General features: G+C 39.0%; 1 protein-coding gene across 7 annotated transcripts in view; it reads left to right on the top strand.

The window, feature by feature from the left end:
- NFX1 (nuclear transcription factor, X-box binding 1) overlaps positions 1 to 25,568 on the top strand; it is a 90,762-nt gene that overhangs the window by 60,940 nt on the left and 4,254 nt on the right. For 3 of the 7 annotated variants that reach the window (XM_051609733.1, XM_051609732.1, XM_051609728.1), the window contains exons 21-24: positions 2,407 to 2,473; positions 7,095 to 7,240; positions 13,306 to 13,407; positions 14,841 to 18,784. In XM_051609733.1, coding sequence (XP_051465693.1) covers positions 2,407 to 2,473; positions 7,095 to 7,240; positions 13,306 to 13,407; positions 14,841 to 14,916 — 391 coding nt within the window. In that variant the 3' untranslated portion in view covers positions 14,917 to 18,784. Of the gene's footprint in view, positions 1 to 2,406; positions 2,474 to 7,094; positions 7,241 to 13,305; positions 13,408 to 14,840; positions 18,785 to 25,568 lie in introns of those variants that run through there. The other 4 variants (XM_051609731.1, XM_051609730.1, XM_051609729.1 and 1 more) reach the window with 3 other exon arrangements.

Genomic DNA, 25,568 nt, shown 5'->3' with positions numbered 1-25,568 from the left:
TGATGAAGTTTGCTCACAAGATTTGGAGAGGGAAGACTGTGCAGTGTTGAAAAGAGACTGTTTTTTCTTTACTATTTCATCTGGTGATCTTAAAGGGAAGTTTGATACTGTAAATAAAGTCTTAGTTGTGCATTGTCAGCCTTAGTGGCAGAGGAGTAAAGAGCCTGAAGTACTATTCTTCACTCTGAACATGTAGATACAGAAGTTGCATTTTCCTTTTGGATTGCCTCAGCTGTTTACTGATGTATCCAGGACTCTCTAGGGCAATCCAGATGTTTGTTAAGGGTACCTATTTTAAAGGAGACTTCCAAATTAAGGAATACAGAAGTCCACCATATCCATGAAGATTCAGCAATGCAAATTATGCTTCCTCAGAATCTTCTTGATGATTCTGAGCAAAAAACAATTGTTCTGTCTGTCCCACCATCTGCATTGGTCTTCCCTTTGTTGTTCCTGTCAGAACAGTCTGTAGCTTGAGGCTCACTCAGATCATCAGGTGTTCTTCCATGAAGTTCATCTGTGTGAAAGATTCTGGAGGTACAAAGTGCCCATGAAACTTACCTCACCTTTGAACACACATAGGTTGTCACAACTGCTATTGTTTAGTCTGTTACAAGCAAAAGGGAATAAGGTCCTGCTTCTACTCATTTAGAGAGCCATTGGAACTAGGGATGTTGCCCATCAAATTAGTTTCTCTACAGTTTATCTACTCCAATCCATCTCACCTTTTCCTACAGGGAAATACCGTTCTCTTAGTTAATTTCTGCTGCCACTGCCACCCACCCCAGCCCTGTCTCTGGCATAGTATGCTTTCTGTTTTGTCTTTCTATTTGAGTACTTAATTCTTTACTATCTTGGGGTTGCTTGAAGCTGAGGGACATTCTACACATCTCTGAAAGAACTCCCACCTGGTTGATTTCTCTAGTGACTTCCAGTTGATAACTCTGTTTTTTCAGGCTCCTGAAGGGTCGATTCATTTCTTTTTTAATATATCCCTCTGTCTGTGAGCTGATTCCTCAGTAGGTTTTTAAGTACTGCACATCAGGAGCTTGTGGACTCTGTCATTGGTTAGTTCCAATTGTTTCTTACCTCCCGTAATCTCCTCACCTTAAAATTTGGGAGTTTATGACTGGCATTCCATGTAGTACTTCCCTTCTTACTCACTGGAGTTAAGTTCATCCTGAAGGGATCAGCGTTTTTGGTTGGATTTTTTTTGTGGGGGTTTTGTTTGTTTGTTTTTATTTTTCATTTGAACCTGAGATTATTGCTGTAATAATCTTTCCAAAGCCTCATACCACATGGGCTGACTCTGTATTTCGTAGCCTAGGTGTCTAGAGACTTTCTTCTTTTTAACTTTACAAGGCCAAGTCCTTTTTGTAATTTTCCCAAGGTAATACTTTTCTCCACTGAAGATTCAGATGTTCTGATAACTACATGCCATCTCTCTGCACTGTTACAAAACATCAAAAGTTTTCCAGTGATGGACTGAGTCCATCATACCAGTGATGGAGTCATGTTGATAGCCTAGCTACTCCATTTTGCATGTTTGTTCAAGACCACTGGGTCTTTTGATCATACATTCACTTCAGCATCCAGAACTTTGGTAGAACATCTACAAAAGTCACTGATGAAATTTTGACATCATTTGCAAAGTGGTGGTGTGTCAGTATAGAATGGTGCCTGTTTTTGAAGAAACGAGGTTATTTACTACTAACCAGCTTTGAGATATGAAATCTCCAGGTAGCCTTTTTTTTCCTCATGGTGCCCTCACAAATAGTAACCTAACTTTCAGAATGTGTTTACTTGCTTATTTAAGAACAGAGCGTAAAGCTCTTCCTGATGTGAAAGGCTTGACCTACCATGATCAAGCAAGTTAAAAAAAAAATAAAATAAAGATCTTATATCAAGAACACTTTGCTTGCAAGTAGCCTTTTGCTCCTTTTGTTATTTTTTTATGCTGAACGAATTGAAGGCCAAAGTTGGTGCACTTTTCCTCTGTCTTAGAAAAGAATTCTATTCTCCTTACTCCGTGCATTTTTATGTCTAATCATGTATTCCAAGTAGATGAGTTGCTTGAATGACAAGTCATTTAAAAACACTGAAATGGCAACTTAAAATCTGTGTTACCTATTTGAAAATGTGGAATTGTATTGTCAGAGAGTAGAGTTGGGTCACAGAATTTTATGCTGGGTTCCAAGTCTTGAAGGGAAAATTATTTTTGTAATAATGATGACATAATAAAATCTTAAAATATAAGTGTAGTATATAAATAAAAATGTGTGCTATCTCTCCTGCTTTTGCTTCAGTCAACTGAGTTTTTAAATTTTGTTCTTGAAAATAATGTTACAAAATGTGTAGATATTGTAGACTCTCTTGCCTCATTTACCCAGAATGTTGTTCTTGCAGGAAGGATTTAAAATTTGTCAGTGACATTGAGAAAGAAATGAGAATGCTTGTGGAAGCTGTGAATAAGGTCAGTATTCAGCTATTCTGTATGACTTCTTATAAGAAACCTTTTTGTTTAGTTTGGGGGGAGATGGATGTTACTAATGTTAATGCTAATAGTTACGAGTTGGCACTAGATCTGTTTGGGCTCCAAAAAAAGGGCACATTTTAATTATAAATAGAACAAAAGTTTTAGGAGACCTAGTATTTCAGGATCCTTTTGGGAACAGCTAAGCTTTGTTTAAAGATTTGAACTAGTGTTAGACTTTAATGCATCAGTGCATTATCATTAATTTTTGGATCTCCATCAATAAAGTATTAATCATAGAAGATGGTGTATATATTCAGACTTGGAGGAGGAAAGTCTAGGTTCTTCTGATCCCTGTAGTGGAACTTGCTCTCAAATTTGTGGATACCTTACTACATTTGCCAGTGTGTGAGGTAGTCCTAGTATATAAGAAAACTTGGGTTAAGTCACAGTTGTTTTTCAGACTCCAAGATACCTAGAGAGGTTGATAACACAAACACAATCAGATTTTTCAGTGAAAGCATCTGCCTTCAGGCTTGTCAGGTTAGCATACTCCTGGCTTGCTGCTGCACCATGCCTGACCCAGTATATGTGGTTCAAAGAACAGTGTCAACCAGGTATTCTATCCTCAGTTGCCCTTTGCTCAAGAAAGAGTTAACCTTCCATAGAAAGCGTTCATTTCCTTTCCTCTAGCCCATTCTTTTTTATATATGATGTTTCTTAAGCAATCTTTTTGCTTGCATGTCTGTCTGATGTTCTTGCCCATTGTTTTCCACATTGGAATGAAAGTCTATTAAGGGCACCATCTGTGTCTAATTTTATTCCAGCTCCTCTAACTTCAGACACTTGGTAATAGATGCATATAGCAGTTGTTATCAGCTAAAAATAACTTGCTCATTGTTCTGATGTTACATTGCCTGTGGATATCCTATTTTACATATGCCTTTATATACTGCCTTCATTATACACACATATACACAAGTGTGTATACACATGTATTTTTATATATATAGTTGCGTGTACCAATGTATACGCTTATATTAATTATTAATATGTTTGAGATTAGAAGGCTCTTTTGGAGGTCATCTTACACAACCTCCCTGCTCATGCAGGCCACCTAGAGCCAGTTGTCTATGACCATGTTTAGATGGCTTTTCTGTATATCCAGGGACAGAGAGGCCACAACCTCCCTGGGCAACCTGTTTCCTGATGTTCAGAGGGAACCTCCTATGTTTCATTTTGTACTGATGGTCTCTTTGTCACTGTGCAGCATGGAAAATAGCATGGCTTTGTCATCTTTACACCCTCCTTTCAGGAATGTATAGATATAGATAGTACCACCCCTGAGCCTTCTCTACTCCTAATTGAACTGCCCCAGCTCTCTCAGCCTTTCCTTGTAGGAGAATGCTCCAGTCACTTAATCACCTCCCTCAACTTGCTAGCAATACTTTGCCTAATGCAGACCAGGATACCCACTAGCCTTCCTTGCCACAGGAGTATATCACTGGCTCATGTCCGACTTGGTGTCCACCAAGACTCCTAGGTCCTTCTCTGCCAAGCTGCTTTCTGCTGGCTGATTTCCAGGATATACTGGTGCCTGGAGTTGTTCTTCACCAGTTGCAGGACTTCAAACTTCTTGCTGAACTTTCCAGGGTTCTTCTTGTCTCATTTCACCAGCCTGCCAGGCTTGCGATGGATGAGAAGACACCCCTCTGGCCTGTTAGCCACTCCCCTCAACTTTGTGTCATTGGCAAAACTTGCTGAGGGTACACTCTGTCCCATCATCCCAATCACTAACGAAGAATGTGAAATGAAGGTTATAAAGGTGTTGAACAGGACTGGACCCAGTATGCTGTCCCTCTTCTCTCCCCCCAGCATACACTGCTAGTTACCAGCCTCCAGCTAGATTCTGCACTGCTCCTCACCTCTTTGGGCCCGGCCATTCAGCCACTTTTCAGTCCACCTCAGTGTCTGCTCACACAGTCCCTACAGCACCAGCTTAAGGGGCTGTGAGGCTCCTACAGCAGACAGTGTCAGAGGCCTTACCGAAGGCCTGGCAGACTGGCCAGTGCTCTCCTTTTATCTCCCAGCCACATCAGGTCATTGCAGAAGTTTATCAAGGTCGTTGAAGCCTTGGTGAAGCCATGCTGACTACTCTTGAGGAGTTTCTTGTCCTTCCTGTACCTGGAGGTGGGTTCCAGAATGAGCTGCTCCATCCATTTCCCAGGGATTGAGGTGAAGCTGACCATTCTGTAGCTGGAGTGACAGCATGTGTGGAGGCCATGCTTTGACTTTCTTTTCCTTCAAAATGGTGGCATGGATGATGTAAAAAGGAACATGTTCCTTGTACTGTAATGTTAAGCTGCTCATCTACTCAGTTCTTCTTACTGTACCTTTTTATTTCTGGAAGTCTCAAGGCTTTCTCTTCTCCTTTGTAAAAATCATGTTTCATCTTGCAACTTACAGGTATTTTTGTTGTCTTGGGCATGTTTCTGCCTGGCAAGTGTTATCAGTGACCCAAGTCAACTCCCCCTTTTTATGTAGCCAAAGATTGGATTAATGTTTGACATGGCATCATGCAAGGAGATAGTTTTCAGTTGTTGTTTTGCCATGATCCCCAAGTCCTCATTATGCTTGAATCTTTGTTCGGTTGTTTGTCATTACTCCTAAATCCTTTCTGACTAAAGATGTGGCTTATTTTCTTTTGTTTCTAGATGTAGAGCTTTACTTACTTGTATTGAAAGTATTTTGCATGCTAGTCTATCAAGCATTCAGGTAGTTTTGCCTATATATTGCTATGTCTTTCATACTAGTTACTTAAGTTTACATGTTTCACTTTGACTTTTTTTCTTTTTTTGCACTGTGCCTTTGAAGATACCAACTTCAGCTTAACTGAATAAATGAGTAATAAAAAGCATACTTAGAAGTTTTAGCAGTTATATGGTTCAGCTGTATCATTCTGACTTTGCTTGCCTCAGGAACATCTGTTTCCTTAGACATGTCAGTATGTACTCATCTAGCATAGCAGAGTTGTCACCATTGGCACATGTAAGCAGACAAGACAAGAAATGCTTATGTCATCCAACTCTGCCTGCATACAGGCAGAAATTCTGATCTTTCTGAGCATAGATCCATCAGTACTTCTTTAAGCAAGTGATACTAGTCATCATAAATAGGTATAGAATCTGTAGAGTTTTCGAATGCTTTTCTGTATGCTGAAAGTTTTGTAATAGGCGGGAGGTTTATTACTGTTTATTTCTAAGTAAAGTTTGTATCCTGATAGCATGCGATTACCCTGAAGATTTTACAAAATGATCGACTGCAGTTTCTAGTCCAGTTACTGTTCATAACTTAACTATTTTACAATCTAAGAAAAGACGGATATTAACCTTCTATTTACAGGGTAGGTACAATGTACCTCTGATATGTATCTTGCTCTATTATATGTAGTCATCTTTACATTAACTTAGATGACTGACCTTTTGTAAATCCACATTGATTACTCTCAAGGACCTCCTTCAAGTGCTTCTGAAAGCACTTGCTCTATGATTTTTCCACAGACTTAGAAGTGTAGCTGTTCAAGTCTGTAGTTCTTAAGTTGCTTTTCTTTCTTTTTACTTTTTTTTTTTACATAGTTTCATCAGTTACCTTTCTCTAGTCATTGGGTTTCTACCCCACTCTGTACAGTCTTCCAGAGATGATAGTGTGGGACATTGTGCTGATCTCTCAGTGCTCTTAAATGTGCTGCCTGCAGTCTCAGAAGCCTTGGTTAGGTTGGATTTCTCTCAAAATCCCTGACTCTTATTCTAGTACTGGTAGCTTGTCTTCCCTTTGGACCCCTTGGGTCTGAAAACCCAAAGGCCTAAAAGATATCATTGATGACAACCAAGGCAAAAGCTGAAGAAGTGTCTTGAGCCCCTGAAGCAGACTGAAGTACTGAGTGTTTCATCTGCATTTGCTGTTACAAAGTCACCCAGCCTGTTAGGACAGGGCTCGTGGGGTCCTGCTTTTGTGTTTGTTCTTTTACTGTTTATATAGCAATCAGTGTTGAATCAAGATTGTCAGTCTTTTTTAATTGAAATTAGAACTACCATTTTTATTTAATAAAAAGTCTATTGATGTAATTACATGGCAAATTTTGCGGATAAATAGCTTCTTCTGTAGAGGGAAGCAATAAGTAAATCTCACACCTTCATAGTTGTCTGCAGTATGTGCCTTGCAAAGCCAGTCTGAAAAATAAAAACCGATCCGATTCAAAATTGGCAGATCATTCTAAAAAATAAAAATTCAGAAAAAGTTGTTTTAGATTGCTTTTTTGGGACATAAGTAGAATGGATAAATTCAGCATTTCTATTTCAGACTTTAAAGATGCATGTATTGTGTATGTATACTTTGAGGTGATGCAAACAGAGAGAACACATACTTGAATTTTTGGGCAATAAATAGACATTTTTAGGTGGGTTTTCTCTCATTACTGCAGTGTTGGTAATTTGTGGTACTAATTTTTAGAGGCAGAAGCACTTTCTTTTTTCTCCTCTTTGGCCCCCTTGAAGGAAAACTTACCTCACCTTTTTTTTTTTCTTTTTTTTTTTTCTTTTTTTACCTTTTCTCTTGAATTCAGGGCAAGCATACAAAGAAGAGCCATTGTTACCCACCAATGAACAGAGATCACCGCAGGATCATCCATGAATTAGCTCAGGTTTATGGCATTGAAAGTGTGAGCTATGACAACGAACCAAAGCGTAATGTTGTTATCACTGCAGTGAAGTACGTAATTCATTATTGCTTTCAAATTTATTAACTATAGCTTACATAATTTGATGTTTTTAGCATTCAAATGAGTTTATTTACGGTGCATTTTGCAACAGGGAGTAACTTCCAGTGGAATTTTTTTCTTAAACCAGTTTTTAAATTGATAATTTAATGGGCTTGTATTTCCATTACTCAAGTAAATCATCAGAGAAGCAACTTTGCTGATGACACCAAAGTGTGTGGTGGAGTTGACACGCTGGAGGGAAGGGATGCCATCCAGAGGGACCTTGACAGGCTGGAGAGGAGAGTTTGTGCAAACTGCATGATGTTCACCTGGCCAAGTGCAAGGTCCTGCACATGGGTCAGGGCAATCCCAAACAAAAATACAGGCTGGGTGGTGAGTGGATCAAAAACAGTCCCAAGCTGAAGAACTTGGGAGTGATGGTGGACAAGAAGCTCAACATGAGCCAGCAATGTGCACTTGCAGCCCAGAAAACCAACTGTGTCCTGGGCTGCATCAAAAGAAGCGTGGCCAGTAGGTCAAAGGAGGTGATTCTCCCCCTCTACTCTGCTCTCTTGAGACCCCACCTGGAGTACTGTATCCAATTCTGAAGCTCCCAGCAGAGGAAGGACATGTAGCTCATGGAGAAAGTCCAAAGAATGGCCACAAGGATGATCCAAGGGCTGTAGCACCTCTCGTGTGAGGGCAGGCTGAGAGAATTGGGCCTGTTCAGCCTGGAGAAGAGAAGGCTTTGGGGAGACCTCTTAGTGGCCTTCCAGCACCTGGAGGGGACCTACAGGAAAGCTGGGGAGGGGCTTTTTACAAAGGTTTGTAGTGAGAGGACAAGAGGTAATGGATCAAAACTGGAAGACGGGAGATTTAGATTAGACATTAGGAAGAAATTCTTTCCTGTGAGGGTGGTGAGACACTGGAACAGTTTGCCCAGTGGAAGTTGTGGAAGCCCCATCCCTGGAAGTGTTCAAGGCAGACTGAATGGGGCTCTGTGCAATCTGATCTAGTGGGAAGTGTCCCTGCCCATGCAGGGGGATTGGAATTAGGTGATCTTTAGGGTGCCTTCCAACTCAAACCATTACATGATTCTGTGATGAGTCTATGAACTTAAAACCTCTGTAACTATATGGAGCACCCTTAATCATATCATGGCAGTTGTATCACAGGAGGCAAAAACTTTACATCCCAGTGGCAGGGTTGAAAAGAAATTATAAGCTCTGAGGAAATATAATTATTCTTTGGTTTCTTTAAATGGGCACATTTCAGTACCTTGATGTCAAGGTACAAATTCATTTTATGTAAAAAATTAACTGTCTCCACAGTCTTTTCTGTCTGTAATAAGTTCACTGCCAGTTTAACAGAAGTTCAGGTGACTTCCTGAAGGAACTCTTTCGCTTTAAGGACTTTATTCTGCCTTTCTAGGAATTTTCTTCTCGACCGTGAGGAAAAAGCTAACTTGCTACCCAATCCCTTTGCAATCAGGAAGGCCTTTTCCAGTGTCTCCATCTCAACACCTCTAACCTCCGAGGCTTTTTGAGCAGTTTAAGCACAAATAATGCTACAGGTCACCAGCCAAGTTGATTTTAACAGCAGCCCTGCTCCAGAAAGGAGCTACATATACTTCTGCATCTCTCAGTATTTTTCCTTCAATCTTGATGTGGTTTGCCCTGAGAATAGTATGTTTCCTCTTGACAGCTTATGACACAATATGTTAATTCTAGATAATAAGAAGATTGTTTGAGAGCCACTTACCTCATTATTCCACTCAAACTATATCAGCTTTTGGAGACACTTCTCAGGATAAGCTGCTCTGTCTCAAACCTGATGGATCATTATTGCAAGGCTACATGCAGTCAGTCCCGGACAGATTAGTGGGCAAAGGATTTTGTAGTAGTTCATACCAAAGCAGAGCAATGTTGATCCATCCTGGAGTTGTGAAAATTGACCACTCTTTAAGGACAAGGTTAGTTTGAGTCCTGATTTCCACAGTTCAGTTTTATACAACAGGCCATCCTATCAGCACTAACAGTACCTTATAGTCAGCAGATAGCTATTTATGTTCTCTTTTTCCCTGGACTGCTGCTAAAAATTCGTCATTTCATCATTGTTGCTCAGAGCAGGCAGTTGTCTTTTTTCCTTGCTTTGAGAATAAGTTAATAGAATGAAGAATGGCAGCTTTAATATCAAAATGTCCAGAGTACTTGCAGAGCCTTTTGGATTCATCTCCATATTCCTGTTACAACTGATAATAGATAACTGTGATTTGCATTATCAGGAAGGGAGGGTCTGCTTGCTTTCTTCTTTCTAGTAATTAATTAGTCAAGGTATCTTATTTCCATTGTACACCTATTTAGTTGAATTCAGTTGTTTGTTTTTCTTCCAGATGAACTTGATATGGTTGGCTGTTTTGGTTGGTTGGTGGTGTGTTGGTTTTTTTAAACCAATGAGTAGAAGTATTCACAGAATTTTTGGGAGATTGGAGCCGGTCTAGTGTTGCTCTGTGTGTTACCAAGGTACCCAGGAAGTGGTGTACGTTTTGCTTGAGTGTGATTTGACATTTTTTGTCAGGCTGGACAGCCTGTGTATATATCTTGGTTTTTTTTTTTGGAAGGACACTGAATCTAGTCAAAGCAAAAACAGGGCTTAGACCTTGATGGTGACCAAAGCAGATTTAGTTCCAGTATCTCCTCTATCCACAATGCTTTGATCCCTCCTCATTTTTTAAGGTTTGATATATTAACCCTCTGCATCCTGGGAACATTTCACTGCAGAGCAGAACTGCCCTTGGAATGTGGGAACATTCTGTTTTCTAGTAAGTTTTCTTTAGCTAATTGTAGAAATAAATGCACATGTGTTCTTTCAAATGTTACATTTTCGTGCATTCCAGAACTCTCATCTATTTTCCTTTTTTGCTACACAAATGAGATGTAGCCTGATGTTTTGGAGTAAAGACAGACACTTTATTTGGTGAAGGCCTTTCTAAGCCTTTTTTTTTTTCCTGTTTACCTCCAGTCAGTTGGGTTTCCATGTTTTTGCATCACACTATAAAAAGGAAAGAAGACAAAAAAGTATTCTCCCATCTACCTTTGTCCTTGTTTAGTTTTTCAAGTAGAGCTCTACAGTTGAGAGGCAACTGAAATTAAAGTGTGAGCATTTGATTTTATGTGCCAGGTTTGGAGTTAAAGGAGAGGAGGAGTTTTTCCCTGTTTTATACAAGAAGGGGAAAATTACTTGTTCTTATTTGGTAGGACACTAATATACTTGCTGTTAGACTGTAAATAAAAACTTCATATGATTTTGAAAAAATTATGGTCAGTGGCAAGTAACTTTTTTTTTTCCCAAATGTTGGACACTTCCAGTGTGAGGGAGTTGGGAACACTTTTTGATTTGGTGACCTATGTTTGCAAGATTCTGCAGTTTTGAAGATTTCATTTGAACAAATGGTCAATACTCAGTACAAAACTGAAATGGGGTTAGGGATCATCACTTAATATTTTAGTGTACTTGTAACTTACCTTGAAAATGTTGTAGAGTTTTTAATCTGTTGCCACAATATCACAGGAATTGGCCATTATATTTTCATAACAGATGGAAACAAGACATGATAGAAATAAGACAAATATTATGGAAATAAGAAACATAGGTTTTTTAAGTAGAACTGGTATTCATCTGTGTACCGTCTACTGCTTAGAACTCTAAGGAAGGTAGGGAAAAATATTAATTATTTGTCAAAGCATGGAACTCAAGACATGCACATTTCTGGAATTATAACAGTATACTGCTGCCATTGTTTCACAGCATATTTTGCTATTCAGCATGTGATTTTGAAAGGAACAAGATGAACTTGAAAGTAGGAATTTAATGTGATTAATAAACACAGAGAATTTCATGGTCTAAAGGATTAATAAACAATAAGGAAACATTCTTTAGTAATTTATATAGAATCATTTAAGTTTGAACAAACCCTTAAGATCTTTGAGTCCTTGGACGTAACACCACCCAATTCTACCACTAAACCATGTCCCTAGGCACCATATCTACATGACTTTTCAATACCTACATGGATGGTCACTCAACTGTTTCTGTGGGCAGCCTCTTCCAGTGCTTGGCAACCCTTTAAGTGAAGAAATGTTTCCTAATATCCAATATAAGTCGTTCAGATGCAAATAGGAAAGCAATCCAGTTTATCAGGTGAAGTTTGGTCTTAAAATGTCAGTCGCATGGGTTTAGAAGAAAGTGCAAGAAAGGTAAGACCACCTCAAGTACTGTGTACTGTGTTACGTTTTGGGCACCTCAATACAAGAAAGACATGGAGGTGCTGCAGTGAGTGCAGAGCGGAGCAACTAGGCTGGTGAAAGGCCTAGAGAACAAGCCTTAGGAGAGCAGCTGAGGGAACTGGGGCTGTTTAGTCTAAAAGGAGGCTGAGGAGAGAACTTATCACCCTCTACAACTACCTGAAAGGACATTGTGGAGAGGTAGGTGCAGGTCTTTCTCGCAAATAAATAGTGGTAGGACAAGAGGGAATGGCCTGCAGCTACACCAGGAGAGGTTTAGGTTGGACATAAGGAAAAATGTTTTCTCTGACAGGGTCATCAGGCACTGGAACATGCTGCACAGGGAGGTGGTTGACTCACCATCCCTTGGTGTGTTCTAAAGTTGTATAGATGTGGTGCTTGAGGATATGTTTTTTGGGTGAACATGGTAGAGGAGAGTTAAAGGTTGGACTTGATGATCTTAAATGTCTTTTTCAACCTTAATATTCTGATTCTATGAAATTACCACGACAAGATTTACAAATTTTAATTAATCATCTTATTATTCCCCAGAGAAGATGAAAGAGAAACTGTCAATGGAAAAGATGCTGACAGTGGAAGGTTTTTCAGTCTTACGTTTAAATCTTAACATTGACTGGAAGTTAAATAAAGCACACTCACTCTTGAAAGTGGCTTACAAATTTGTAGGAAAGTTTAAGACATCTCCACAGCATATTGCAGATACTGTGAATTTGGTAATTCTTTAGTCGTGGTTTTTCTTATTAATTGAATATCTTTTGGGAACAATTTTTCTATTGTTTTTCTTTTTGGTTGTGGTTAGTTTGTTGTTTGTTGGGGGTTTTTTTGTTTTTGCTTGTGTTTGTTTGGTTTGGTTTAATATCCTTCCTCTTTCTCCAGCCAGTGCAGTGTTTGGGCATGGACTGCCATACTGAAGTTGAGTGTGATTCACAGCTAATATATGCCTAAAGCGTACATACATGCTGAAGTACACTGTCCTCCTTTTTTGGGGAAAATGCTGCCCTGCCTCACAGCCACTGGGTGGCCCTTGCATTGCTGATGGGACAAGCACAAACAGGATGCTATATGTTGTGGTTGTGATCACATAATAAATGGTAACTAGTGAGAAGGGCAGGAGGACCTGATTTTTTTTCTCCTAATCCATTATGTTATTTTTCTGATCTTGTTCACGTGGGCTAGCTGACAAGGAAGAGGCTGTATTGCTGCATTGTTCCTGGGAGAGTGCTGCTTAGCAAGGCTATTTTGAGTGTAGAGTGATTTCTCAAGTTTAATATGACTTACCAACAGAGTTTAAGAAGATGTTTCCAAAACATTAGGTAACATGGGAAGCTGCGGCAAATTGTGTTCACATTATGCCAGGTTAAGCTATTAAGTCATTGCTTCTGATCTTGTATCTCTCTGTTGAAGAACATACATATGTTGCCCTAGGATGTGAGTATTGCATTTTTGGTATTTTAACAGTTGACCATGTTGTGCACTTCACGTAGAGAAAGGAAGGAATCTGGGCATAATACTCAAATCTATTCTGCATCTTCTATAGGCAGTGACCAAGAGACATGTAAAATTCTGGACGTCTTGTTCTTGATAATGAAAATGGACTCTGCATGCTATTGGTCTTCATGGTTGAAAAATTAAATATTTGAATAGATGATTCAAGTATATAAGTATGAACTATGACACCAGAACTGCTACTTAAAAATGTAATTCTTTTGCCCTAACTTCTTAATATGATTTCTTAATGAGTAAAATAACCTTTTTTTGTTGTTGTTCTCTAGAGGGAAATCCATTTGTCCAAGCAGTACCTTAACTTCCGTGCTAGATAAAGAAATGCAGAGCAGGCCTCCACCTCCTATTCCTCATTACAAACAAACAGATAAGTAAGGATTCTTCGACTTTGTGCTGAGTTACCTGAGAAGAGTGTTTCTGACCTTCAACTTTATACTCCCTGTTTCCTTCATTCCCAGCCCACACAGAGCTTTGCAGCTTTGCAGCCTGCACTAAAATTTTCTTTCCACAGAAGTAAACCTGAAATGAGGTGCTAAGAAAATGTAGGCTTGACTACATGATATAGGAGTTGTAATGTAACAAATACCAGGCACCTTTTTTTCCTTTTTTTAATAAACATTAGATGGTTGGGATTAGATGGCTGGTTTGGAGGTTTTGGGATGTTTTTAACCTTGACATTTTCTGTGTAGAAGAGTAGTGCATTACTGGCATAAAATGTTCTGTTTGGACACGCAGTAAATGCTAAATATGACTACACAGTTGGCTAAAGGTGAAGTACAGTTATTCTCAGATAGTGAAAACTACTGAAGATGGGATATATAAGACTTCTTGGTGAATAGTCTAATAGAACAGTCTTCATTTCATATGACCTGCCAGCTTCATGTACCCGCAGTCATCTCGTAGTTAGAATTTTTGTTAATGAGTGGCTTATTCTTTGTTCAGGTTTACCTATCAGAACTTTTTTCCCCCAAGTTATTTCTAGATTAGCATTTGCAATCATGTTCTGTGAAGTACCATTTGCAGAAAGGGGCAGTAATTGGGTGTTTTAAGGTGCTGCTGGAATGCAAAGTAGGCTGTTCTAAGAAAATTGTTTCAGAGCTAAGCATCCAGAGCAGAACACGTCTAGAATGATTGCTTACAGTGTAACTCTATGTGAATTTTAAAAAGGTTTCTTTATTTCGCTTACTTGTGTGGGATTCCTGTCTTCAGTGGCTCTTAACAAAAGGGGGTTATGTGGCAAAATTAAAAAAAAAGGTGCGCTAGCTATTTATTTTTAAGTGCTATAAGTGAGATTTATTTTAAGTGCTTCATTCAACAGAATGTTCTGGAAGATCTCATACTGCCTTATGGAAAGTGTTTGGATTTGGTATTACCATATATTTTTTTTACTCTTGCTTTAAAAAGCAAACATATTTGATCATCAGCTCACTAGAACAGTTTGGGGTTTTTTTGGTCTTTCTTTTAAAAAGGCATGTTGAATGTTTAGTCTTCAGTATAGTATCATTTTTATAGTAAGTATTGCCAGTAAATTACATTTTCTGGTAAAACCCCAAACCACATTGTATCAATTGAGCCACACATTGATGTGTATATTCATTTAATAACGTATATGTTTTTTCCAAAAATCAGTTAACAAAGGCTTTCTGGATCTATAAAAGTGCTTCTATTATTACATAATTTAGAAATGCATGCCATTTACCAGTGCATGTGCACACTGAGACATTAGGGGAGTTGGTGATTTCGGTTTACACTGTATTGTGTTTTTCATGTGTGTGAGTAACATCTAATATTCTTACAATTTCAGGAGTAGTGGAAACAGTGGTTTATCCAAGCCATTAAAAGAAGAGCCAGTGATTGACTACTTTGATGTCCAGGACTGAAGTATTTGATACAGAATTATGATACAGAAGCTTAGAGGTGAAGATACTAAGTTATTGTTTGAGCAGCTTTTTGATTATCTGTCAAATGATCCATTGTTCAGCATATTCATTATTTAACATCTAAATTTAAGTTGATTGTGATTCTTCAGAAAGTTATGCATTTTTACAGTTTATTTAACTGCATAATACCTAACAGTAATATGCCTTTCTAAACCTGGGCTTGGTGCAACTTTTTATCTAATGTGCTGTCAGAATGATGTAAGACTTCCACTGATGCCTTTGAAGTGAGGGAACTGGTAATCAAATATATTTTTGGGGGTAGTAAGAACAATGATAAATCTGAGAGATTTATTTTGATAAATCTAACACAGCTTAAAATGAACCATAAATAATCTGTGTTAAAAAACACTAATGGGATTGTCATTGAAGTGTTTTCGTATTTTATTTATCACTTCAGTATTAATGTGATAAATTTGAGAAATTGAGTTACTCTGGAAGGAAATATAAAATTTAGTCTAAGTAGGAATATGTACACTAAATGCCCATTAAGAGCACAGACTTCCTTTGGCATCTGAAGAATCAGGATTTGGGGAAGGTGGGGAATTAAGACATTTTGCTTTATCTCAAATTTGATGTGTAAAAAAAGAAACAAAATAATAAAAAACCTCAACAACAAAAAAAAAAGCAAAACAAAATAACAACAAAACTATTACTAGTCATTTGTTATTCAAGTCCTTGAACAAAATCAGATGTTATATATTATTTTGGTGTTTTATTTCTTTTAATTTGTATTTAGATATGTTAGGTCTTCTGGGGGGGTTGCATGATTTTATTGGGGGTTTATAATCTTTTTCTGTACTGTGCAAGCTTAAGGTGACGTGTGAAGTTTGGTTTAATTATGTTATGAATTTGGAACAATATTTGTAAAATTTCTAAGACCATATGTCTAAACTTTGGTTGCCAGAAACAAAATGGGATGGATGCTGATTTAAACAGTGAAAGACACCAAAGTGGTCTCACAGGGAGTAAATTGTTTCCAGGTGATGAGTTAAGGCAGACGTGTAGCTCTCTGGGAGAGATCGTAGGTCTGATCAGAAGTGTTACAACTCTGGATTTGAGTAATATCTGTCCACTTTTGCAGATAAGTTTTGTTGAATTAATAACTTTAGTAATACTGACACTGATGCACTCTGTTTCTAGTTTCTTGTGCCTGGCCACATGCAGCACTAGAGGTGAGTCCCCTGTACAGCATCAGGGGCTGCGGCTAAAAGGGGCTTAGTGTAATGAAGAAAGAGATCTAGCAGCAGACTTGTCAGCAGTTGTTGATTTATTCTTCAGTCAGGTCACTACAGTGTAGTGTGAGATTTGGTGCCAAGAAAATTAAAAGCAATTATCCATTCACTTACAGTTATCACACAACCCGGAGCCTTAGCTGTGAAGCATTCTGTGGCTACATTTCATCTTGAGCAGCTTAGGAAACATGAAAGCACGAGCAGCAAACTTACAGAACATATCTGTCCACCAAAATGTTTTGAAAGTTAAAATGCATGCTGTTACTACCTATTTTTTTAGGAGCTTATTATTTCACATAAAAAAAAAAAAACAGTGTTACATGTTTCTAAGCATTTGAAAAAGGTATTTGCTTCAGATAAAACGGTTACCAGAAGGATTCTCAATGCTCAAGTGTGCTCAGGCTTTTAATTTGCATGTAGTGGTTTATATTGGTTTTATCTTTGTTGTTTAACTTTTTGTGAACAGAAATTAAAAATAAATTAACATAGCTTATATTGCCATTATTTCTTAGGCAAGTTTGTGTTTGATTCTACAAGGTGTACTGCTTTGCTAAGTTCAGCTGTAGAAATAAGTTGCTCAGCATCTTTCCAGGAATATATTTCTTCAATCCCTTCATTCTCAGGAGTGTATCTATTCCAGTTCTTGCAGGCAAGTGCCAGCTCAGTGTGGTCAGACAAAGGCTAATTCTGGTTTTAAAACTCAGAGCTGTGTTAATATAGCACTGTTTTTGAGCTACTAACGCCTGGTAGGGAGAAAGTACATGGTTATACTGCAAAGGTGCGTTCTGGACAGGACCTGTCACACACATCCAGTGAGAGTATACAGTTGGAGGCACATACACTGGAGCATGCACAGTTGGTGTACCACAGGTAGACCTGATGTTACAGAAAACCAGTGTGATTTAGTTGATAATAAATAGAATAAAGCTGAAGCCTATAAGCTTTTCACACAGTTTTACACGAGCATAGCTAAAACTTCACATTTGCACCTTTGATTAGAAATGTAAAACTTGAAAGTTTTTAATAGCATTATATTTAGCTCTGCTCTTTGGAATTTGTATCATTTGTGGCTTTAACATAAAAATGTGGACCTTGGCGAGATGCACTTCAACAGTCAAGTATTCTGCCACTGCTTTTTCATAAGAAAATCCAGGTAATCTTCAGCTTCTCAGTGTCAGACTAATAATTCTTACTGAGTCTCTTCATACTGAGAAATCAATAATTCTCATCCCTAAACCTCTTAACTACACGAATATTAAAACACTTTTATAGATCTGTGTGTTAAACATACCTGAATCATGGCTGTTGGAGCGTATCTGAAGTTACGAAGCAAGTCACACGTACAGAAACACTGATTTTGAAAAACATGTTAATAATTTGGTTAAAAACATGGTACCATACATTCACCCAGGAAAGTAATACCAAAAAGAATGTATTCTTGTCTTTCTTTCCAGAACACGGTAAACAACCTTAAGAATGAACTCAGCAAAGTTTAACAGTAGTGTTCTGCTTTACTTTTGCTGCAATGTATCTGTGACTTTCATATGGAATAGTACTAAAGGCTGTAGCTTTGGTATCTGTGATAATTCATCTTCATATTGCATGTGTGCCTATTTTGTAAATCTGACCTGGCCTTTACACCTTTTATCGAGCAGAAAAATGAGTGGATAAAAGAAATCTTTGCATCAGTGAGGTCAGTGGCAAAAATCCTATTGACATCACTGGAACCAAGACATAAGCTTCGATATGCTAGTCATTTCCCACAGCCCTAAGGATAATACTGTTTCTTGTAAATTTATTTGAAAAAACATTACTCTGCAATAAGCATCTTTTGAAATGAATTGTTATGTCAGCTGGAATTCATGCAACTTCATGAAGTGCTTTTAAAATTGTGTGTAAAATAAGCAGATAGTTTGGCATTTGGGCTGTGCTCTTACCTATCTATATTGTTTAACATGTGAAAAGTGCGCTGAGTATTCAATGCTTGGATTTCACCTAAAAATGTGTAAGATGCATAAGTAGACTTCAAACCACTGTTTCTGTGGCAATTTTGTACAATATCTGCCGCATAATGAAGTGAGCAAAGTAAAGTTGTTCTAAAACACTTATTCTTAAGTCATTTGTTGAAAGTTTTATATTTGACTTAATTTTTTGAAGTTACTGGTATAAAATTACTTTCTTTGAAAACCCGAAATAAATACAAGTTGAAAGTTCAGTGCTTTGGATTTGTTTGCAAGCTTTGTCTTCATGTTCCAAAGTTGGAAGGCTGAGATGTCACAGTGCTACAATAAAGATTTAAATGGAAGATTGAGATGTCCCTTTTTCTCAACTTTTGAAATAGGAGTTATGATTTCCTGGATTTGAAGTGATTTTAAATGAATGCTGTAAGGAGAATGAGGCAAGTAAAAAGGGACTCCTCAGGAAATGTAGAGTATGGATTACCTGCTACCTTCCTGGGATTCAGAATTACAGTAGAGATTATTATCTGAAAGAAATGTCCATTTTGGTTATCTGAAAAACCCATTACTATGTTAGCCTAAATGCTACTTGGCAATAAAATACATTATTTTAACTTACTGTGCCATAATTGTTGTTTGCCCACCATTCACTTGTAATAGTGACCATAAAGAAGAGTGGTATGGGGTGGGGGTGACAACTAATGTTCCTTAAAAGTCCCTGGAGGCATTAGATTCAAGAAATAAAGGGTGACAAATGTTATGGGGGGAATTGTAAAAACTTTGCCAACACAGTAGATGGCAGGGAGGCTCAAAACCCAAACAGTTGGAAAATCAGAGGTTTGAAATTATTTGTATTGCTTCCTCCTCAAACTTTTTTACTACCAAGTCCTGCCTTTACCATGGCAAAAGCTGCAGACATGGCTACAAAAAATTGCAGTGTCCTGATCTGATATTTCAGATGGAGTGCAAGATGGCTCAAAGAAATCAAGGAGTTGTCTGAGACTGAAGAGTTACTGAAATACAGCTGAAAACCTTTTTATCTGTGTCAACTGCCAGTAAGCAGGTTTTATTTCTTTTTGGGATACTGTGGAGGATGGAGATGGCATGTTGCAGGCATATAAACATTGCAAAACCTATCTTAATTAGAAATCTCTTGCACTTCATTTCAGGACTGTCATTGACTAGAAGGTAACCAAACATGTCATTCTTACCAGCTTGCACAAATGGCAGCAAAAGAGACAAAACAATTTTGCTTTCTGTTCACTAATCTTGTTCTTGTTTGTAAATAGTCATGCAAGTCATGACATGGTGACAACAGTCCCCTACGAGATTAAAGAAATAATAAATGCTTAGCTTGATACTGCTGTTGAAATTATGTTGGTTTTCAGGTATTTTAGACTTTGTAGATGCTGAATTCCCAGCAGAAGTCATGTTTCTTAACAAATGCTGTCCTCCGTCTTTACTAAGATGCTGAATTTGTAAGATAACTGATAAGCAGATTTTTATGTATATGTTACTTAGCTCAGAAATAAAATGCCAAAGACCTTAGGAAGGGTATCTTTAGGAAGGCTGTATTTTGGATCCTCCTCAGCTCTAGACCGGGTTTCTAGTCTTTGTTTAAAGTGAAGGAAATTAATTCTAGTCAGAGGGCTAGAGGGCTTTGTGTGTAAGGAGTTGTAAGAAACTGAACTAGAAATCATTATCATTGTAAAGAAAAACTCACTTAAGTAGAACAACAACGGGTCACTTTCAAACCTGTGCATGTAGGTTAAGTTTACGTGTTTTACTAGGGAGCATTTTTTATTAATCTGAAGTTTTAGGAAATAAAGGACTGTGGTGAAAATTGAGTAGTGGGATGTGTTGAATAATTGCCTGTCAAACAATACAGTCAGGAAGTATTAATTAAAATCTTCAGTCAGTGCAGTAACTCCTGGATTGGTGGTTAAATTCAGTATATTAGCATCAAACAAACAGGTGCCAGAGTTACTAATTATGTCTGTGTTAGGAAGGACAGTTCATCAGCTTCAATCAAAGTCTTACGCAATTCCAATTTTATCCTGTTGAAGTAGGCAGTGATTAAATGGGTATTGGATTGATGCCACTGAAATATCAAAGAACTAAGTCATTAATGACATTTCATTTAAGGTGGATTTCTGGTATCTACTAGGCATTTAAGGAGTGCCACATCTTACCTGTTAGCTGACATCTAAGAACTTACTGAGTCATTTAATTATTTACTAAGAAGTAGCTGATAAAGCCCCATATGAAATCAATGACATTTTTATCCCGTGGTTCTGCCATTTTTTCCAGTCCTGACGATGAGAAATTATTTTAATCTTCAGCCTAAATGTACACAAAGCCATGCACCTGCAATGGAATAACCCCCGGCAACTGTGCAGGCTGGACTACCTTGTCTGTACCGCAGCTGTGTGTAACCAGCCCTGGGGGGCAGGGGGTGCTACGGAGCAGCAAGCGGAGCGTGAGTTAGCAGTGCACCCTTGTGGCAAAGGCAGCCGGCTGCCTGCTGTACTGGCTCAGCACGGATACTGGTCAGCACCTGGGACGTGACTTCTGTAGCACTGGGTCCAGCTGCAGGCAGAGCTGACTGGACTGAGTCAAACAGAGAGCCACCGAGGTGGTCAGGAGGCAGGAGTACATGACACATGGAGACGTTGAAAGCACTGGATTTGTTCAGCCTCTACGAGAGATGTCTAAGGAGAGATCTTATGGCTTATTGCAACTTATCTATAACTTATTTTCTCACAACTACCTAATGGGAGATTTTGGAGAAGTTAGAGTTGACTGTAGTTGAAACATGAGAAATTAATGTTTGATACATGCAAAATAACTTTTAACATGAGGGTGATAAAATACAGGATGAGTTTGCTGAGAAATGTTACAGGCTCTTCTTCCCTAAAGACATTAAAAACTTGACTAGGTGAGGTTCTGAGCACCCTCCTCTAACTGGACGTTCTTGGAGCAGGTATTTGGACTTGATCACCTGCCCAAGGTCCCTGTCAACCAGTATGATTCTACAACTCACGGTCAACTTTTATAAGCTATGCTCTTGTCTCAGTTTTGTCCTTAAGCTTGAACAGTTCTTTTTCCACTTACAGTGATAGTTCTCAAAAATGTTTATAGAAGTCAGTTAATCAAATTCACGCCAGGTCTTTGCTTTGCTGAGCAAAGACCTATTGGCTGTCTTGGCCTCCCCGAGTTTCCTTTTGAACAGGCTGTTGATTCACATTATCATCTTAGTCTGTTTTATCCATCTTTCCAAATGTTGCATGCAGAAGTCATGAGCAATTCTACTAACATGCTAACATCTGTGCTATATTTTGCCTTTTAAAAAAAGACCATGATTGGGTAGTGGATAAAAAGATTCTGCAAAAAGATGATTCTTCAGTCATTGAAAATGATCTGAGGGCTGGAGCACCTCTCCTATGAGGACAGGCTGAGGGAGTTGGGGCTGTTCAGCCTGGAGAAGAGAAGGCTCTGGGGAGATCTCATAGCGGCCTTCCAGTACCTGAAGGGGCGACAGGAAAGCTGAGAGGGGCTTTTTACAAGGGTGTGTAATGAGAGGACAAGGGGTAATGGATTCAAAATTGGAAGAGGGGAGATTTAGGAAGAAATTCTTTCCTGCGAGGATGGCGAGACGCTGGCACAGATTTCCCAGGGAAGCTGTGGATGCCCCCTTCCTGGATGAGTTCAAGGCCAGGTTGGATGGGGCTTTGAGCAACCTGGTCTACTGGGAGGTGTCCCTGCCCACGCAGGGGGGGTGGAACTAGATGATCTTTAAGGTCCCTTCCAACTCAAACCATTCTATGATTCTATGAAGTGTTCAATGCTGATGGCTTTTGGTGGTTTTTTTGTTGTTAACCTTTTGTTGTTGTTTATTCTGTTGCAGTTTTTATACTTTTTCAGTGTTACCACCCAGTAGTTTTTACGTATTTATGGGTAGAATATCTTCTGAGAGAACAGAATGGATTGAATGAAAGGAAATAGAATTTTCATGGTTTCCCAGGACCTCATAAGCTGTGTATGCAATTTTGTAACTCACTTATGATAAGACTGTAATCCTTCAGTTACTACCGTGTTGGCAGATTCAGAGACAGTTAATAGTTAAATATTATTTTTGAGGATAATGATGCTAAGATCAACAGATTTTTAATAGATTTTTAATTAAATAAATAGTTATTTCAGTGCTTCCTAACAGGTTTCTTTGGCATCAGAGTGTGTCTAATATTGAAATAATGTAGAAAGGCATTGGCTTTTTCTTGCCACCGTTGAAGAGAGAGCTCTTGTTATTAAGAAAGCCTTCTTTTTTTATTACCTGATATTTAACTCCTTAATGGTGCAAATACTCTTAATGGCCAAACAGTTTCTATCATCAAAAATTTGCTAAAGCAAGCTGAGTTGATTCTGTGGAATGGACATCATATCATCTATATCAAGAAATTATAGTAAAGGTTTGTCTTCAGAAGGAAAAGTATTTGCAAAAAATACCTGAAATAATCAGCTGAGTAGTGGCCAGTGTGCTACTCTTCAAGTCAATATAAGCTAAAACCAGTCACCCTATAAAGTATTTTTCAAAACATTACCCAGGTCTACAAATTGAAAATGTTCATGTGAAAGAAAGAAAAACACTACTTTAGAGTTATGCATATTTTGAGCTAAGGCTTCCCCTTTTTCCCATCAAGATCAGAGCTGATGAGTGCAATTTTGGATTTATTCCATAGCCTACTCCAATCAGTTACTGATCCCTCTTTGGTTGTTCAGTTCCAATTCGGTCCTCCCGGCAAGTCAGTTATGATCTTTCTCCTGTCTAGGTGCTACTCGCCCAAATTGTTACTAGATGGGAGGTTTGGCCGCTCTAGGTGCAGAGTGGAAGTGTGGCCCAGTATGAATCTGTGGCAGAACGAATTTAGGAAAAGCAGAGTGGGCAGGAGAAAAAGGCATAAACTCTGGTAACGAGTGGGGATTTTCATTCCAGATTTCCTGGAAGGTTGTAGCTGTCAGTCTTTTGTCATCAGGGTGCCAAACAGATGGAGAACTCTGCAAGGATATGGAGAGGATTTCTTTGTTTATGCTTGAAGATAAGGTAGCAGGGAAGGTACTTACATCTACCACTGCAGGTGAATGACACTGCAAACTGAGCTGGAGCCATATACCTTGTGCTGTTGAGCTTGGCTTCCAAGGGTAAATCTAAGAGCTTAAGACAGCCAGGCAGCAGCAGGTTTGGCTGAGAAATGGGAGGAACAAAGCAGGGGAGCTGGCATATGTCATGGGGAACAAAGGCACTCCAGCAGCCCAGGTGTGGAGAGTCTTCTAGCATGCCCTAGGGGCATGAGGTACTGCAGAAGATAGAGATGTGGAATGCAGAAAATGTTACTCAGGCATTTTCTGCAAAAAGAGCAGAAAATCAAGCTCTGGAAGACATGGTTGGAAAGAGTCTTACAGCAATGGGAAAAGATAGCAACAGAGCAGGACAAAATGAGGAAAAGGACACATGAACTCAACAGTATTCCTGAGCATATTGCAACAAGGACACTGACCAGCAATACTCTTTGAAAGCAAATGAAGCTGGCCTGGGCGTTTGGAACATGGGCAAACGTTTTGGGGGATGACATTGCTTGAAATAAGAATGGGAGATTTAGACAAACACGAGATAAAGACTGCAGACTGTGATCAAAGGAGAAATAAGATGAGTTCATGATCACCCCAAAGCTCACAGGTGAAGGCATGCTAGGCAATGGGGGTGGGGTTGGGGGAAATTGAGAGGATTCTGTTCCTCCAGGCTCTTTATGTGATACTCATTACAGTGCTAAAAGGCTGCCCAGGGAGGTGGTGGAGGCACTACCTGGAGATGTTCAAAAACAGGCTAGACATGGTGTTTCATAAGATGGTTTAGTGGTATGGGGTTGTAGGGTGGATGGTTTTCCAACCTTGACAGTTCTATGATTGGTGAAACTTCCCTCCCCTGCCAAATGTAGGGGAGGCCTGCTTTTAAAGAGAGAGCACAGTCACAGAGGAGTGGATGGGAATGCCAAAACACTGAAGACTCAGAAGATTTGAGAAATTAATTTTGCAAGTGGCACCAAGTTCTCCTAACAGAGTAGCTCAGGAGATAGTGCACGATGTTCTTGTTGGGTTAAGTACCAGAAGGCCTCCTGGTTTTAAGGTAGACAGGGTGCCGGGTAATAGCTTGGAGTTACAACCTGCTGAGGGATAGGGGAAAAAAAAAATCACTCTGTTCTATGACAATTTGCCACTTACAGGGGAAGCTTTGTTCAGTTCACATATTCCAAGTGGTAATCACCACTTGTCCTCTTAACTGGTATAAATTCTGTTCTGTTGTGTTCTATTCTATTATCCTATCCTATCCTATCCTATTCTGTTTCTTGCAGGGTTTCTCTGTTATCCTCTGTGAGATACTGTTTCTTTGGCCCAATATCTTCAGTGATACATTCTTGTGTTGTTGTAGAACATGGCTTACAAAGTGTATCAACATTTTGACCTACTACTGGTAAACTCCATGGGATTTTAATCTATTGAAGTTCAAGTTATGTGGCCAGGCACAGCAGCTGCTCAACAGCTTGTGCAGTCTTCAAAGCAGATGAACCCAATGCTAGAATGAACAAATTCAAAAGACTGCTCGTGTCACACATTGTCCTTATGATTTTCTGTTTGTTGTGCAGCATAGTAGGATTGTGGCTGGATTTCTGACATTTACAGGGCAGCAGATCCCTGCTAGCAGAAGAAAGAAGGCAGCTATATTGTTTGATTACACAGGGACCCCCAGGACAAATTCCTCACTCTGAGTACTGGAACGAGAGAAAAGAGGCAGTTGCACTCAACTAGCCATCCTGTGAAATGCTTTAGTTCTGCTGCCAAGAATAGTAACACCAGGTGGAGTACAGGCTACTGCAATGGTCTAGGCCTTTTCAGGGAAAAAAAGCCAGGCTGTCACAGGAGAGCAATATGTTGTACAGAAGTCCTTACAAGATGCTCATGAGCTGTCTGAGCCCAAAGGACTTCTAAAAGACTACATAAACTGGGGTCATGAACTGAATTTCAAGGTAAGTTTTATTCAGAGAATGTGGGTTGGGGGAAGTACCTGTACTCACAGCTGTGGGGGGAGCTTACAACAACTTCTAAGGCTAATAGGCTTGTGTTTCCTTATAGAATCATAGAATAATTTGGGTTGGAAGAAACCTTAAAAATCAGATAGTTCCAACTCCCCTGCCATGGGCAGGAACATCCTTAGGTTGATGTTGCAAACAAAATCAGAAGACTAAGAATGATGTAAAGACTGTACTGTTAGATCATTATTACCGAGGAATCAACAAGATCTAGGTTTTGGGATGCAGACACATGGTCTTAGATACCACAGCCATGGCTG

Source organism: Apus apus, chromosome 2 (assembly GCF_020740795.1).
Source record: "Apus apus isolate bApuApu2 chromosome 2, bApuApu2.pri.cur, whole genome shotgun sequence".
NCBI classification, from domain to species: Eukaryota; Metazoa; Chordata; class Aves; order Apodiformes; family Apodidae; genus Apus; species Apus apus.
The sequence above is the reverse complement of the archived record's forward strand: the minus strand, read 5'-3'. Positions and strand labels throughout refer to the sequence as shown.